The 16,289-nt window shown below is 41.9% G+C and overlaps 1 protein-coding gene across 1 annotated transcript in view; it reads left to right on the top strand.

The window, feature by feature from the left end:
- WNK1 (WNK lysine deficient protein kinase 1) overlaps positions 1–16,289 on the top strand; it is a 147,848-nt gene that overhangs the window by 112,549 nt on the left and 19,010 nt on the right. The window contains exons 20-26 of the mRNA XM_025198808.1: positions 1,071–1,244; positions 1,937–1,982; positions 2,137–2,277; positions 2,735–4,167; positions 7,159–7,242; positions 13,002–13,088; positions 13,955–14,024. Of these exons, the coding sequence (XP_025054593.1) occupies positions 1,071–1,244; positions 1,937–1,982; positions 2,137–2,277; positions 2,735–4,167; positions 7,159–7,242; positions 13,002–13,088; positions 13,955–14,024 (2,035 nt within the window). The remainder of the gene's footprint in view (positions 1–1,070; positions 1,245–1,936; positions 1,983–2,136; positions 2,278–2,734; positions 4,168–7,158; positions 7,243–13,001; positions 13,089–13,954; positions 14,025–16,289) is intronic.

Genomic DNA, 16,289 nt, shown 5'->3' with positions numbered 1-16,289 from the left:
GATTCTTAATGTAAGAAGCTGCAAGAGGAACTAGTTGAGCTGCCAATTTTCAGTTTAACAAACTGCACCAAGAAATTAACCTGTGATGCCAACTTCTTTAGATAAATGAGACTTGGGCTAGAAATGAAGTAGATCAGCTGTGCCAGGATGCTAGCAGAGCTGATCTGTTTCACTGGGTGAAACATGTCGCCCATTACCCACCTGTTGATTTTGTGGGACAGTGGGTGTTATGTTCTTTTGGAGCTTGAGGGGCCCAGTCCTGCATGCCCTGGAAATCCTTGCATGGAATCAAGCCCTGGGAGGGCCTGCCTAGCTTTCCAGTCTTAAAAATGTGCCCGGGGAATCTTGGGACACATCTCCACAAACAGAGAACCTGGGCTTTCCTTGCTTAGACATGTACCTTGGGGAATCTCAGGGTATGACTCTGAGTGGGGAAAGTTCAGCTTTCCCCACTTAGACACCTACCTCTGGATTCCCCAGGGCACATCTCTAACTGGGGAAAGCCAGGCAGGCATTCTTAGAGCTTGGGAGGGCACCCAGTCCTGCTCAGGAGTTCCTTGGGTGCACAGGATCGGGCCCTTTCAAACACCTGAAGCACCTGCCTGGGGCAGCTGGAGAGCTGGGCTACCCTGGCTTTCACACCATAAAGCAAATGGAACCCACTGCTAAATAGCAGCACGAATTACTACCACCTTTGTTGTGGCCACAAATTTTGGGCATTTATGGAGCAAAAAGGGACATGGATACTTGTTTGCTTGGCCTTTGTGCCACTTTCCTCTTTGAGTGATAGACCAGTGCAAATAATGGAGGACCAACTCAGCGCAAACCTTGCTATTCTTGTGGATGCTAAAAAAAGACACAATCCCTTTCTGCATAATTTGCAATTAAAGCAGAAGCATCCAGTTAGCTAGATAAGTGGTGCGGTTTTTTTTGAGGGGGGAGGAATATAGGAGTAATTGAAAGATAAGTATAGGTATTTGAATGGCTCGTGACCCATGGCTTTGATGGGATTTATTAGTGTCTCCTACCTATTTTTATTTATAAGTCACCGGGTCTTGCTTTATCTACAGGTACAGAATGAATTTATCCTAGCGACAGAGAGAGATTCATTTGTAGAGCAAGTGCGAGAGATCATTGAGAAAGCGGATGAAATGCTTAGTGAGGATGTTGGTGTGGAGCTAGAAGGTGACCAGGGGTTGGAAAGTGCACAGGCAAAAGATGACAGCTTCTACCCAGGAACCCAGGTAAGTGGATGAATTGGCTATACTCTTTATGCCTTCCACTTTGAGTGTGATACCAGTATTTTTGCGAGTACAGTTGCCCAGAAACTGGAATTCCCATTTTATAGGAAATTCCAAAATTAAAAAACAAAACAAAAATAAAACAGAATAGAGAACTTCATTTAGAAAACAAAAACACTTTGACTCTACCTTTCTGACTCTTTTTTCTAAGGCTTCCCCAGCTATCTGAAGCCCTAGCATCCTGCTAGATGGTGAGCTAGAAGCTTTTAAGGTAGTCTACCCAATAGACTGCCAAGAAGCTGGGTAGACAAATTGGCAGGAATCTGTGCAGGTGTTGAAATCCCCCTGGAATGTGGAGTGTTTATATAAACTTTTGCATAACTTTGAAATTGCCATGCTTCCCTGGAATGCTTTGATGAATATAATTTTATCAGAATTCTGTTCTGATGAGAAGTTCATCAGAAAAATGAATGTTAACTTTGAGACCTACTAAACGATAAAGTGAGAGGAAGATATAAAACATGCTAATGAAGGAATTGTGCTCGTTAACTAGGTACATTTTCACCAACTGGTTACTGTAACTGGATTTATGTTATTGTATACATTTTATCAAGACAATAAATACTTTTAAATACTTCCTGCTTTTACTGTGAAGTGCAACCACTTAAATTTTAACTTTTTTTTTGTCTTTGCAGAAACTGGAGGGGGAATTCAAACAGCCTTCTATGCCCCAAAGAATAGGTAAGTTTTATAATGCTTTTCCAATTGCCTACCAGTCATGGTTTCATTCTACTGATGGATGCAAGCACATGTAGAGTGCATAGCCTTCGTGGCTGGACATGTTGTAGCAAACAAGATATGGTGCATGTTTAATTACTGAACTTCTTTTGTTTAGGTGTGCCCCCTAGCTCCTTCACCCAAGTTGTCCATTCTGCTGGAAGACGATTTATTGTCAGTCCTGTCCCAGAGAGTCGGTTAAAAGAACAGACGTTTTTCACCACTGGTATTCCCATAGGAAAGGAAATTCCAGATGTGGGTAAGTTAGCCTGGGCCCTCGTTTTGGTCCCTAAATATTTCATTCATATGTTCAGTTAGTGAGACTTAATTCAAGTGGGCAGTTCCTAAAACAATAAAAACAAAACCACAAAGTGAAGTATAAAGAACTGACTGTTCCATTTAAAAATAAGTATTTCTGGACAATGATATCCATGATTTCTCTTTACCCCCTCCCCTTCTTCCCCCACAAAAGCCCAAGATGTTTCCTAATTTTTTGATATGCTAGGCTTTCACAGGGTTCTTAGGGTGTCTTAATCCCGATTTTACAATACATACTCTGGCTTTGTAGTCCTAAATCTTTTCGTTTAAAAAAACAAACAAAAACCATCTTTATCAAGCCATAAGTAAAAGTGGTCTTAATTGAGTAGTGGGAGATGAGACGTACTTTAGAAAACTAATTCAGGTGAACTAATTCTCTCTTTGTCTCTTTCTTTCAGTTGCTGCCTCTCCATCCCATGGTCCTGGGATGAACCTCTCTCACTCTGCATCATCACTCAGCCTGCAACAAGCCTTTTCTGAGATCAGACATGGTCAAATAACTGAAGGACCCAGCACAGCTCCTCCAGTTTTTAACCAAACTGTACCACCGTTTCCACCTGCAATTACTAGCATGGCTGGAGGCCAACAGCCTTCATTGGTGACTCCTTCGGCATCTGTCCCCTCGACCACTGGCATTTCTCTTCCAGTAACTCAATCTGTTATATTGTCTGCAGAACAAGTGACGTCTGGAGTGGCACCAAGCACAGGTGTATCTGATTCTAGTCCTCCACCATCGCAGTCTGGGCAGCAAATAGCTGGAGTGACTTCCAGCATTAGTGCACCTGCTTCTTTTTCAGTAGCTACCACTTCACAGACTGCCCAGATGACTGGAGAAATTATCCCTAGCGTCAGCATGCCTGCTTCCTTAGCACAAACACAGCAGATTTCTGGAGTGGCTGCCCTTGTTAGTCTGCCGGGTGCTGTACCTCCACCTGCAACATCTCTGTCTGTTCAACAGATTGGTAGTACTGCAGCTCCAGCAGCTCCACAAATGTCTATCCCAGCTATAGTTCAGAATGTGGTTTCACAGCCTTCTCAGCTGAGTAGCAGTAGCTGTACCCTCAGCCAGGCAGAAACAGTTGTTGTTAGTGCACCGCAACCTGAGAGTACACAAATAGTAGATAAATCACAGCTCTGCAGTGCATCTGGGCTGTCCCTTCCTATCTCTGCACCATTGTCCTCAGCAGTAGTGTCAAGTATGTCCAGTTCCTTCACTCAGCCAGCAGTGGCACATCCTTTACTCATCCCATCGGCACTTGTACCAACACCCATTTTACCCCAAGCAGTAGGTGCAGTCTCAACACCTGTATTGCCTCAAGTTCCTTTACTTGGCATCCTCCCACAGCCAGTTGCAAACCTGCCTGCAGTACAGCAGACTTTGATACACAGTCAGCCTCAACCAGCTCTACTACCCAATCAGCCTCATACGCACTGTCTTGAGGCAGATGTTGACACGCAGCCTAAAGCACCTGGTATTGATGACATAAAGACCCTGGAAGAAAAGCTACGATCTCTCTTCAGTGAACATGGCAATATTGGAGCAACTCATCCGTCAGTATCTCTAGAGTCATCACTAGTAATGGAGACTCCACTCATCCCTGGCATACCAACCACTGCTGTTGCACCAACTAAGCCCATGACATCCATCAGCACTTCTCTACCACCTACGAGTTTGCCCCTTGGACCAACTGGTTTAGTGGCAATGACACCAGTAGCCACACCTGGGCAAGTAGGAACCCCAGTCAGCTATGTTTCAGCACAAGGCAGCATTGCAGCAGCACCAGTGAAACCAGGGACTCCTCCCTCAAAACCACCTCTTAGCAGGGTACCGGTAAGCAATGTAGCAGTTTTGTAAACGGTTTCTAGTGTACCTCGACAGTCTTTCAAAGAAGACTTTTCTTTTGTAGCAAAACCTGAAATCCAAACAAATGTTGCCAGTCTGTGCATTTCTTTGTTTTATTTCAGTTATGATGCATGAAGGAAAGAGAATCTTCTGTTTTACCATATCGCATTTAAATCTTTTCCTATGGAAGCAAATATCAAACTCTATATTATATCTCAGCAAAACCAAATAGGCTAGTTTTGGAGGAGGAATAAATGAGCAGGTTTATTAGGAAACAAAAAAACAAACAAACCAGCAGATGGGTGTTTTCAAATCTATTTGACTTTGGAAATCTTTAAAGTAGCAGTCTTATTCCATTCTCTATTTTGGTAGTCAGGCATAATGTATAGGGAGACTGAAGCTTCTCCATAGTTGAGCCCTGCCATCTGTTATAAACCTAGTCTTCAGGTGTGACATTGTATCCTCCAAGATCCTAACATCATTTGTGTTTTGAGGTCAGTTTTTCTGTCGTCCACATGTGTAGATCTGAATAACCAAATTTTGAGACCCCTTTGTTTAGAGAAGACTTGACAGTCTGCAACATCCTTCTGTGGAGGAGGTAGGGGGCAGAATATTTGTACTTGCACCTTACCAGGAAGAGTCCAGGACAGCTTTTTTCCCCTCAGGTACAGGTGGGAAATGTGGCATCTCTCCATATGGTGATGGCACTTTTTTTTTTTTTTTTTAATCTTGGTCTTAAGCAAACACAAGACTAGAGAAGGAGCCAAGGAACTTAATACAGGCCATGAAATGAATTCCATTTTATGATATAATGAGAAGGCACCAGCATTAAACAAACATTTAGTAGGATCAGGACAAGCAGCTGGACTTCTAGACACAAGTAGACTGCCTTAAAGATTTCCACTACTTCATTTCCATCTGCCAGTGTCAAGAGTTCCTGAGATCTGCAGGTTTCCCTGACCTCAGTTGATCTTGCAGTCTTTTTGTTTCCTCTTATAATTTTTTTCATTCAGGTTTTGTATTCCTGCTACCTGTCTTAGATTTGCATCCTTGAGGATTTAATATAATGTATGGGTGTTTCCAAGGACTTCTGTCTCGGGTAGCTCTGGTGTTTTTACTGATCTTCCAAGCTCCATCTTGGAGCCTGGTAACAGGGAAGTAAATCAGCCTTGGAGAAAAAATTAAACACGCAGAGGTGGAAGATGGATATAGTAACTTGAGAGACTGTTCATGAATAGGTTGAATGGCAACAGGTTGTTGCTGTAGTTGTTTGGCTTCCAAGGTTTTTGTGGAACTTTGGACCATGACGGGTATCTATCTCCAGTTAAGGCTGCGATTACGGATGAGTCTTAAAATGTAAGCAGAAGCTTTGCTAAGCTGGTAGATGACTGATGTTAAATAACCATAAGTACCTGTACTCACTTCATTTGTCTTATGGTGGCAACTGGGACCAGGTCTTCATGGTACTAGGTGGCATTAAAACAAGAAATACCTGCTGTGAAACAAAGATTAAAAAGCTTTACAAGAATGTTGCACATGCAGGTGTTTGAGGAGAGGAATATAAATGCAGAAAAATCAGACTAAGTTGAAAGAGCCAAATATCTGAAAATAAAGTAACAGAAGATGAGAACTGGTAATGAGATGATGTGGCTGTGATCCGTAGCTATAATTTCAAATGTTTGTGTTTAAATTTATTTGCATCTGAATGATATGTAATGTTCTGTTGTGGAAAACTTCTTTGTAAATTTATTTTCCTGTAAATTGTTTACTTATTTTTAAGTTTAATTTTAGGTTAATGAAGCTTGCCTAGAACTGTTTACTGTGTTTGAAGTTAATCTTCACATTCCTGTTTGAAGTTTGGGGAGAGCAACAGGAGTGTGCCTTCAAAGCACTCAGTGTAGTTTAAGGCATTAGTATCTAACATGATCAATATGTACATTTCAGGGGCTTTTAATGCCTTATCTCTCAGTTTGAACTGTAAGAGAATTTGGGGTTTGCTTATTTGTATGAATGACATTCTGCCTTATAGACTTCTGGTAGATGAACTGAAGAAAAAACTGATGCAACAAGGGACTCCCCATGTTTTTTGTTTGCTGGCCTGCAACAGAGAAGGCTAGTAGCCAGTGTCACAAAGCTATTGTACCTGCATTCTGAAGTCTGCCAGTTGTGCCCTTGAGGTTTGGACATAAGATGGGAAAAGAGTTAAAAATCCATACAAGGCAATTCAGTTATTTCAGTTGTTACTGAAGTGGGAGGGCTTAAGAACTGACTGGAATGTGCTGCTGGACTCTGCTATGAGGCTTAGGTGCCTCATTCTACCATTTCTCAATCTCTCTAACCCTTTCCATATAACCTGGCTAGATTTCCCCTTACCAACTTGCATGTCCCAGTCATCTGCCTGGGCTATCAGTGACTGCAAGTTCATGAAGGTAATGGGTTAAAAAAAGTGATGCAGGGAGGTAACAAATAATGTATCTGTATGGGTGAAAACTTCCTCATGCATTAGAAGTGCCTGTTTTCTTCCTGTAAGAATTGCTTGGAGCAGTATGCTACATTGCATGTATTCTGCCACTATTAAACAGCAGTAGAATCTGGATATAGAGGTGTCACAAGGAAACTGGGTACAGTTTGATCCCTTTCTGGGTGGCTTTGCTTAAAGGTCATCTGCCTTTCTATTGGGAATTATTATAGTAGCACTTCTCATGAACCTTCCTTAAAGATGTTAAGGTTCTGGTTCATAACTCAAGTAACTGATTTAAATTGAATTGTGATAGGCTGTTTGTTTCCCTGTGGCACCTTAAAGTAAAAAAGCCAGTAAGTATCCTAGTTGCAGCAAACGTTACCTTAAAATCCTTGCTTTCTTCCTAGGAAGTCTCCAGAGGGGAACTTTTTCAGGGTGATATGACTTATTGTAACATACTGTCTGATTCTTCTGTTTCCATGTCTGATGGACTCGCATTTCCTGTTCATTATCCATAGGTGCTACCAGTAGGTCCTGAACTTCCAGCTGGCACTCCATCCAGTGAGCCGCTGCCACCCTTTCCAGGACCTTCACTAACTCAGGTGCTATATAACTTGGCAGACCTTCTCTCTTTCAAAGAGCATGTTCCAATTAAACACTTCATTGCATGGTCTTGGCCTTCACTTTCTCCTCTTTCAACTGTATAACCCCTTTGTATAATTGCAGCATGGACCAGAAGGTTGGAAAGGCTCACCTTTGGGATAATAGACTTTAATTTGACCTGTAGGACCAGTGAATCAAGCTTAATTTTTGCCATTTTTTGTTTTGAGAGGTCTCTTAAATTAGAGACCAGTGTGTCCACAGAAGTTTACACCAGGATTTTTTTTTGGAGAGCTTTAGCATAGATGCTAGTTTGTCACATAGCTAGGTTTTGAAGTATATGTCTTCACAACGGTATATTTGGAAGTACATTAAGCATTGCCTTTCTGAGTTTCTGTTGCCAGTTAAAACTTCTGTAGAGCCCAGCAAATCAAAATAGAATATATTTCTGTAAGACGCTTTCAATTGTGCTTTCTATCATGTAAGTTCGAAATCTTTTTGAATCCAGGCGACAACTTCAGAAATGGCCATAAGTCAAAGTCAGTGAAGCTAGCTAAAGCAAAAAACAGTTTTTGGTTTTCTTTGTTGGTTTGTTTTCCAGGGATACAAACTCTTTTGCCAAATAAAATGCACTTAGTGAATGAATTGTAAGTAAATGAAAGGAGGCATTTAAACATAATGCTGCTAAGGTGGTCATCCTAGCTGATATAGTAGGATCTAGTAGCAAAACTATAACTCGGGAGAGAAGACTAGATATTGCAATACAAAACTTTATGCTGCAAATGCAAAATCACTACCTAGCTTCACATTTTCAGAAAGCTCCATGGGTTTTCATAAGTATTGCCAGAGATTGCAGTGTTAGTTTTGTACCAGTTTTTAGCATAGCTCTTTAAAACATCAGGTGCTGATTTTAAGGGCTGTTGTTCAAGCAGACTTGAGATATGCATTGGGTGAACATTTGCCACATGGATAGCTGAGAAATTCTTTTTTGTCTTGTTAACTTGAGTTTGGCTTACTGCCTTAAAGATGCACACCTTGCTGACTGTTGCCACCTCTCTTGTTAAAGTTAAAGGACACTTCATAAAATGGGTTGTGCAACTCTTGAGTACATTTGCAAGCAGTAAAGACTGGCAATAAAATAGAATATTTTCTAGATATGAAGCTATGAAGATGGAGGCTTGTGCTGTGTACACACGTTCAAATGATCTAGAAGAATTTCCCCTGGCTCTTTTTGTTCCTTACCTGGAGATGCGTGAACAGACATTAGAATGCTGAGCCCCTGAAGAGCAGAGAGCTTGCAGTGCTGATGCTGTACAGCCAGGGAGCCCCTGTGCACACATTTTGGTGGGCTCTGCAGATTCCTTCAGTCCATCTAGAAACAGAGGGCAGCAGTGCATACAGAAGCCCCGATTGCCTGACCCAGACTGCTCAGGGTCAACCTGTGTTTCTCTGCAGCACGATATGGGATTGTCAAGAGGGTGTGTTGCTCCCTGCTGAGCTGAAGCATCAGTGTCTGGTGAGCGACACTGGCTCCTGTGCCCCAACCCCAGGGAGAAAAGCACTCTGGGATACTGGAAAACTGCTGTGGCCTCTCTCAGAAGGAAACACATACATACATTTTCTCCTGGGAGTGACTTGACCCTGGTTGTTCCTGGGTTATTTTTCTCTTTGGAGTGGCCATTTTTGCTCTGGGGGAGAAATCCTGAACATCTGCACGCTTGTGGCTGTTCTTGGGAGAGCAGGAACTCTCCCAGGAGAAACGGAGTGTTTGCACATGGCTGTAATAAGCAACAGCTTTAGTGTCAGACAATTATTTTGTGAAGAAATGCAAGCTCTATTTCTCTCTTGAAGCTGCTGTTCAAGTGTACTTTGCCTGCAAATGTAACCCAATTTTGAGATTTAAACTTGTCAAGGAAATATGGATGCAAGTAGGCATCTGTTAATGCCTCCCAGACCTGCAAAATGACCCTTTTATAGATAAACTTTTTCCATTTATTATTAAAACTTTTCTAAAAGTATTAACCTTTTTTGGAGATGAAAATTTTCATGCATGTTTTTTGTCCAAAAGGTGAGTTGTTCTGGAGTTCTTATCTAAAAATCCTTTCCGCCATATTTGTTAGACATGAAACTATAGACTCCTTTTAAAAAGATGCAAAAAAATCATGTTATAGCCATTTTAGCTGTAACTTTTAAAGCCCTAATATTAACATTGAGTTTTTTCTCACTAGTGGGAGGGGCAGAGAAATGAAAATTGGAAATCTGTCTGCATAGCTTTAGTGGGTATTACTTCTAGCAGAACTAGGATCTGGTGCTTGGTACTGCAGTACACACTCTCCCCCACCCAATTAGACATGCATAAGAACTGAAAGTGTCAGACTTCTGCTGGGGAAAGTTGCACTCAGTGGGCCTTTGACTCCTTGTCGTCCCTTTTTTCAAGTCGGCAGAGGAGCTTATGGCTCATTAGCAGCAAAGATTATGCTAGTTACATCAGTGTGGTGTGAAAGATTATTTCTAACTGAAGCCATTAAATTCCACAGAATGAGTGGTCATAGGGAAAAGTAGCAATTAAACTACAGGGTTGGGTTTTTTTCAACCTTAATAGTAGATACTTTCCTACTCCTGGGTATAGCTAGGATAGCAAAGTGTAGCCATCTTATTGGTTGAGTCCTCTGGCCTTTCAAAAGACATTTACTAGAATGTCTAATAATAAATGAAAGGTGTTTTTTTTGATGGGGAGCAAAGAGATCTCCTCTTGCCTTGTACAAACAGGGTTGTATCTTAATCTGTTTTACTAAAACCAGAAGGCTATAATTTAAGATTCAGATGAAACTCCTGGTTCAGGTACCAGCCCCTTCTATGGTTAGTTACCACTTTACAGAGCATGTTAATACATTTATCAAACTCAGCCTTAAAACTAGTTGCTTGCCCCTCTCTTCCTGGTTGGGGGACAGGTGTGTGTGTGTGTTTGTGTGTGTGGAAATCCACTTTTGGTTAGGAACCTTCTAATTCCTGATCTTTCTATATATAAATAATATATTTTACTTTTTTTTTTAGCTTCCTCCCTCTGTGATGTGTACAACAGTGCAGCTAGAGAGAGCAGCCCTTCCCTCTCAGCTTTTGCTTTGCTAGGCTAAACAAGCCAACCTCTTCTAGTCATAAGAGGCTCTCCATTCCCCTGGCATTTCAAGTAATCTTTCTCTGTACTCTTTCAGTTAACTTTTTTCTTGAACTTGGATAACTATACCTGTACACAGTATTTCAGAGAAGGCGTTACTTAAGGCCTTATGCTATACCATTGTACTAAGTAGTCTTCTGTTGCATGTTACGCTTAGTTACATGTAACAGTTGTATATTAGATTTGTATTAAGTATTTAGTACGACTTAAAGCTTGCTGAGCAGTTGTATGTTAATGTTTGCTACAATCTAAATATAGAAATACAGATCTTAGTACTGCTCTGGAGTGTTGAGTTGGCTCCCATGCAGTCCCAGGGCTGAGACCTGAAACTCAGATGATTTTTGGGTCTCAGCCCTGGGATGGTACAGGAGCCAGTTCAAGACTCCAGTGCAGTCCCAGAGCTAAGACCTGAAAAATCAGTTTTGAGAGAGAATTCCCTGTAGCCCCTCCCTACTCCCCTGCATTCTTGTCTAGGTGCAGGGACCCACTTGAGCCAGTTGGAAACTTCTGTGCAATTCTGAGGCAGAGACTCAGTATTATGGGTCCTAGGCTCAGGACTGCAATATTTGTATTATTGCAGTGGAGCAGTCTTGCATTATAGAATCATAGAAAATGGGGGTTGGAAGGGACCTCAGGAGGTCATCTAGTCCAACCTCCTGCTCAAGGCAGGACCATCCCCATCTGGATCATCCCATCTAAGGCTTTGTCTAGCCGGGTCTTAAAAACCTCCAAGGATGGAGATTCCACCACCTCTCTGGGTAACCTGTTCCAGTGCTTTACTACCCTCCTAGTGAGAAAATTCTTCCTAATATGTAACTTAAACTTCCTTTGCTGCAGCTTGAAACCATTGCTCTGCCACCACTGAGAGCAGTCTAGCTTCATCCTCTTTTGAACCCCACTTCAGGTAGCTGAAGGCTGCTATTAAATCCCCTCTGTCTCCTTTTCTCTAGATTAAATAAGCCCAGTCCCCTCAGCCTCTCCTCATAAGTAATGTCCCCCAGTCCTCTCACCATTTTTGTTGCCCTCTGCTGGACCCTCTCCAATTTGTCCACATCTTGATACTCCTCCTTCAACATAATTTTACTATGATTCAAGAGCACTCAGCAGCATGTGTCATTCTACTTGAATGCTTGGACTAGTATTTTAAGTGTGGTTAACACATCAAATATAATTTGCAACAACCCCCTAAGCTGTTTGTTGGTCATGAGTGAAGTCAAAGATAAGTAAATCTCCACAGTGTTTTGTCATCAGGTTTGTAAGGAATCAGGGTCTTTTTTGATTTCCCTGATTTTTATGTGAGATTAATATGATACTGACAAAGCTGATGAAGATGCCCTTTGAGCCACTGAGTACCTATGCACTCTGGTTTCTTATAAAGGTCATTTTCTCTTGTAGCAGTGACCTTGGCTAAGAGCATACGTTTCAGGACTTAATGATCTAGTTTATATGAGAGTGGAAAAGAATAGTGGTGCTGTGACTTGCAGATGATACCTTTTAAGAGATTCCATGAAGGTAAAAGTCTCACAGCATCAATTTTTCCCCCACAGTCTTTGTGCCCATCCTGGAGATTCTAGGAAGGGAATCTCTTGATTTTTGTCATACGTTTACAAATGAGCTGAGCCCTCTTCTTGCCCTTGGAATCTTTCTTTTAGTGTGTCCTCCTTAAGCTGACCACATTTTAGAAGGCTCCACCTTGAGTAGTTTGAAGTTTCAAGACTCCTTCTTGGGGAGGCATCTCCCTCTTTCAAGCAAAATCCTTTTTCATCTACATGGTTTGCTTTGGCTTAATGTTTATTGCTGTTTTCATTTATAGATGTTCCTCTTTCTTGAAGGATTTACTTTGAGCTGCTTGCACTCCTGACCAGATGGTACCTTTAGAAAGACTGAAATGGATAGATTTGTAACTGCTTCTTTGTGGAAACTTTTGAAATGAATTCTTCACCTTTTTTTGCATCAATTTGAAGAGGAACCTACTTCTGAAATGGTTTTGCTACCCTTCTAGCACCTTTTTACTTGCTTGTTTCTGTGATTCTGCAGTTGACTCCAATGAAGAGCCTTTGCTAAAGTGGGTGCGCTGTCCAGTCTATAAACTACTGCCAGTGCCACATCAGCCTAAGAAAGCAGCAGGCACAGGCAGCATCAATTTCTGGTTGCTGCTGCCACTGTGATCACAATTGCGTGGCTGTGGCAAAAGCAGTCTTTTCTGTGTTGCCACCCTCGCCCCCACACCACATTCAGATTCATCTGAACCTTAAATTGGTGCCCAAGGTGGTTGCCCCTGTCACCTCACCCTACTTACACCACTGCACTGTCCTTAAGGACTAAAACTGGAAAGCTTGGGAGGCTGTTTGGACTGAGTCCATTAAGAATCTTCAGAGAAATAGCATTACCAATGAAGTGCTCCTTCCTGTTTCTGGTTTCTCTGTATAGCTTAATATGCCACTTGTATACAGTAGAGATATACCACAAAAAAGCTAGGAAACAAAGGTACTGGAGGTATTGTAACTGTACTGTCTGTTTATACCACCTCTACTCTGTGTGGTTGGGACATTGGGCAGCTGATAACTGTTGCTTTTTTTACTTCAGTCCCAGCAGCCACTGGAAGACCTGGATGCTCAGCTAAGAAGAACCCTCAGTCCAGAGACTGTCCCAGTAACATCTGCTCCTGCCTGTGTAAGTATCTTCAGTGTTTGGTGTTTAGTAGTCTTAAAATGATCAAATCTGTGCTCGCTTAAATTGTCATTACAGGGTCAGTTTTTCAGGGTGCTTATTGCAGTCACTCTTTGCTTTCAAAATAAAAATACTTTGAAGATTCAGAAGCTAGTAAATAGCATGCAGGATAAAATACTGCATGGCTTGTCCACAGTGGCTCTTGGAAGCTTTTGAAAAGTTTTCTACTCTGTTGGTAAAGACTCCCCATTTAAAATAAAAATACTAGAACTGTTCCAGAGGCTTTGAGGATGCAGCAATTCAGAAGACTTGGAATAAAGATTGACCTATGGGCCTCTGGTACTGAGGCAACTGGAACTGATAAGTATATGCAGAATGTGTACCTTAGCTTATATGGAAGAGGAAAGAAACTACTCTTTCTACAAAGGCACTAGGAAATTGTAATACCAAGTCTGAAAGTGTACTGTGGATAGAGGGTGCATGGACAGGAAAGCTAAGTTTTTTGCATACACCCCTGCATACTTAAAATTGAATAGGAAAACTCAAAAGATCCTAACCAGTGCTGTATAGATAATAGGAGGGAGGAGGGGGTGAATCTCAATTTGATGCTGTAATCTGCTGAAAAGGAGGTTCCATATTCAAGTAAATGGTGTTCCTATAACAAGTAAAACTTTGCTGTGCACAGAAAGAGGAGTTCTACTGGCTACCAGATAGAATTGGTTGTGCAAGAGATTCACTGAGATCACCTGTTACTTTTGCCTGCAGTTGTCCTGAAGGAATTGAGAAAAACATTGATCCTTACCACAATCTGCCTAAAGCATCTTACAATACCCAAAGGACAGCTAAAAGATTTTTTCTTGTGTTCATAGCCTGTGCCAGCAGTTACCGCTCCAGTAACCGTTGTAGCAGCGTCTGCACCTACACAGCCCCTAAAAGATGGTAAGAATCCTCTTGATCTGGTGCTTCTCACCTCACTTCTTTGGAGGCAAGTGAATGGAGTTGCTGGGCATGTTTAAATGTCAAAACCTAACATTGCAGGGTTCCCGCCTCTCTTCCCCCAGGGAAGGTACCGGTTTTGATACAGTAGGCGGCCATTTTGTAGTATGGCAGGCTGAGGCAAGGGATATACTAACGAGTTCAGCTCATACAGGTTTTAAAACTCTTACAATGTTAAATTTTTATATTTGTTTACTTGAATCTTCATACATTGCTCACTAAAGTATAACTTCAGAACTTGGAGTGATTGTTTTAATCTTCTGTGCATGTTAATTACTTGACAAGAGTGAAGATTACATTTCTTATCATGATCTTTGTGTACTGCAAAAAGAGGCTCTCTTTCCTTTTCAGTGGAACCAGATTATTTCTCCTCTTTTTCCTAAACAGAGTATAAGCCTGATATTAAAACAATACTTGGAGAAAAGATTTGCTTCTTGACTTTATTCAGAGCAGATGTTGGATTTTCAAATCCTGAATCTATCCATCTGCTATTTGTACAATCCTGTAAAGGTTCTCGGAAGTTTCAGGTATGTCCATTAGGGCTGTGCGAAACACCATCATTTTGTTTCGACATCTGTTTTGCTGTTATGAAGGGACAGTGTTTCGTTTAATCATTTCAAAGCAGCGTCCCATTTTGTTTCATCGAAACTGTTTTGCTGTTTTGACTTACTTCGACATTTCGCCCATAGGGTATAATGGAGAGTCATGAAGATGCCTAAAACGTTGTCATTGCTTGCCTGATTCAGACGCAAATTGCAGGGATGGTAGCCCCTGTTGAGGGCATGAAGCCTGTCAGGTTTCAAGGAGATTAGATATAGGGGTTTCTCAAACTGCACCCCAAATTTTTTTTAAAGCAAAATTTGCCAGCAGCCTTCTGTCATCTGGCATGCAGATCCAGGGGCTCGCCAGATCCAGCCCTCCAGAGGGCTGCAGGGCTGTGCTGGACTCCTCCTGGGGGTGTGGGGCCCCCGGATCTGCGCCAGATGACATAAGGTTGGCACCTGGGACCAGTGCTGGGTGCAGCCTGTGCCCAGTGCTGGACTTTGTGGAGCTCAGTCCGGCAGCAGGAGACAGCGCAACCCCAGCTCTGCCCACCTCCTGCCGCCAGGCTGCGCTCCGAGCAGCTCTACAGCCCTATGGAGCTCAGCCTGGTGGCGGAAGGTGGCCAGAGCTGGGGCTGTGCTCTGCCTCCCACCACTGGGCTGAGCTCCATGGGGCTGGCAGAGCCAACTGGAGTGCAGCCCGGCTGCAGGAGGCAGGGAGAGCCAAGGCCATGTTACCCGCCAGGCTGAGCTATGTGGGGCTGCGGAGCTGCTCGGAGCGCAACCCTGGCTCTCCCCTGCCTCCTACCACGTGATGTTTTGATGCTTTTTGTTTCATTTCGATTTTGCTGTTTCGAGCTCGAAATCAATCGAAACAGCTTCAAAACTAAACACTCAACAAAATTTTGCACAGCCTTAATGTCCATGTCTCTACAGAAATAGTCGATGTACCTGGCTAGCTAAGTCCATAAGGTATGGACTTATGGGAGTGTTGAAGTATCTGTTGCAGGTTCTCTTGTCTAGTTTTAAAGAACCTCAGTTACTTTTTCCACAAATGAGAGTTGTTATACTGTTAGCTTTATTAATAATGAAATAATTCTAGTAGTACTTGATGATTTTGCCCCATCTGTGTTGAACTTTAAATTTTAGGTCAGTTGAAATCTTTAATACAATGAATTTACAGCTTTACCATATTCTTGGGCAACTTTTAGTTGTATGGCTGGAATGTAGTCCTGTCTATACTGTTCCTTCAGCCATGACTGCCTTTTAATGGGATTTTTAGCTGTAAAGACAGAGATGTAGAGCTATGTTGTTTCTTCATGCTTCAAATAATCTTCCGTGGTAATTAAGCTGATCTAACAGAACACAGTGTGGTGGGAGGGGATTGCATGTTGCCAGCCCTGAAGACAGAAAATGAGACTAATGTACTGAATAAAAACATCAGTCCTGAAATTGTTTAGTTTAACCTTTGAATCTTTTTGCATTAATAAACTGGCTCCAGCTTTCATGCTGCTTAACACCTGGTTATCTAACATTTTGGTACTAGAGATTAAATATAAAACTATAAATATATATATCTATAAATACATAAATATAAATCGTATGTATGTGTGTATGTATATATAGATTTTATCTATCGGGGGTGTGTGTGTGTGTGTGTGTGTGT

Source organism: Alligator sinensis, unplaced genomic scaffold, assembly GCF_000455745.1.
Source record: "Alligator sinensis unplaced genomic scaffold, ASM45574v1 scaffold87_1, whole genome shotgun sequence".
In the NCBI taxonomy this organism is placed as follows: Eukaryota; Metazoa; Chordata; order Crocodylia; family Alligatoridae; genus Alligator; species Alligator sinensis.
This window is presented reverse-complemented; position numbering and strand designations above follow the sequence as displayed.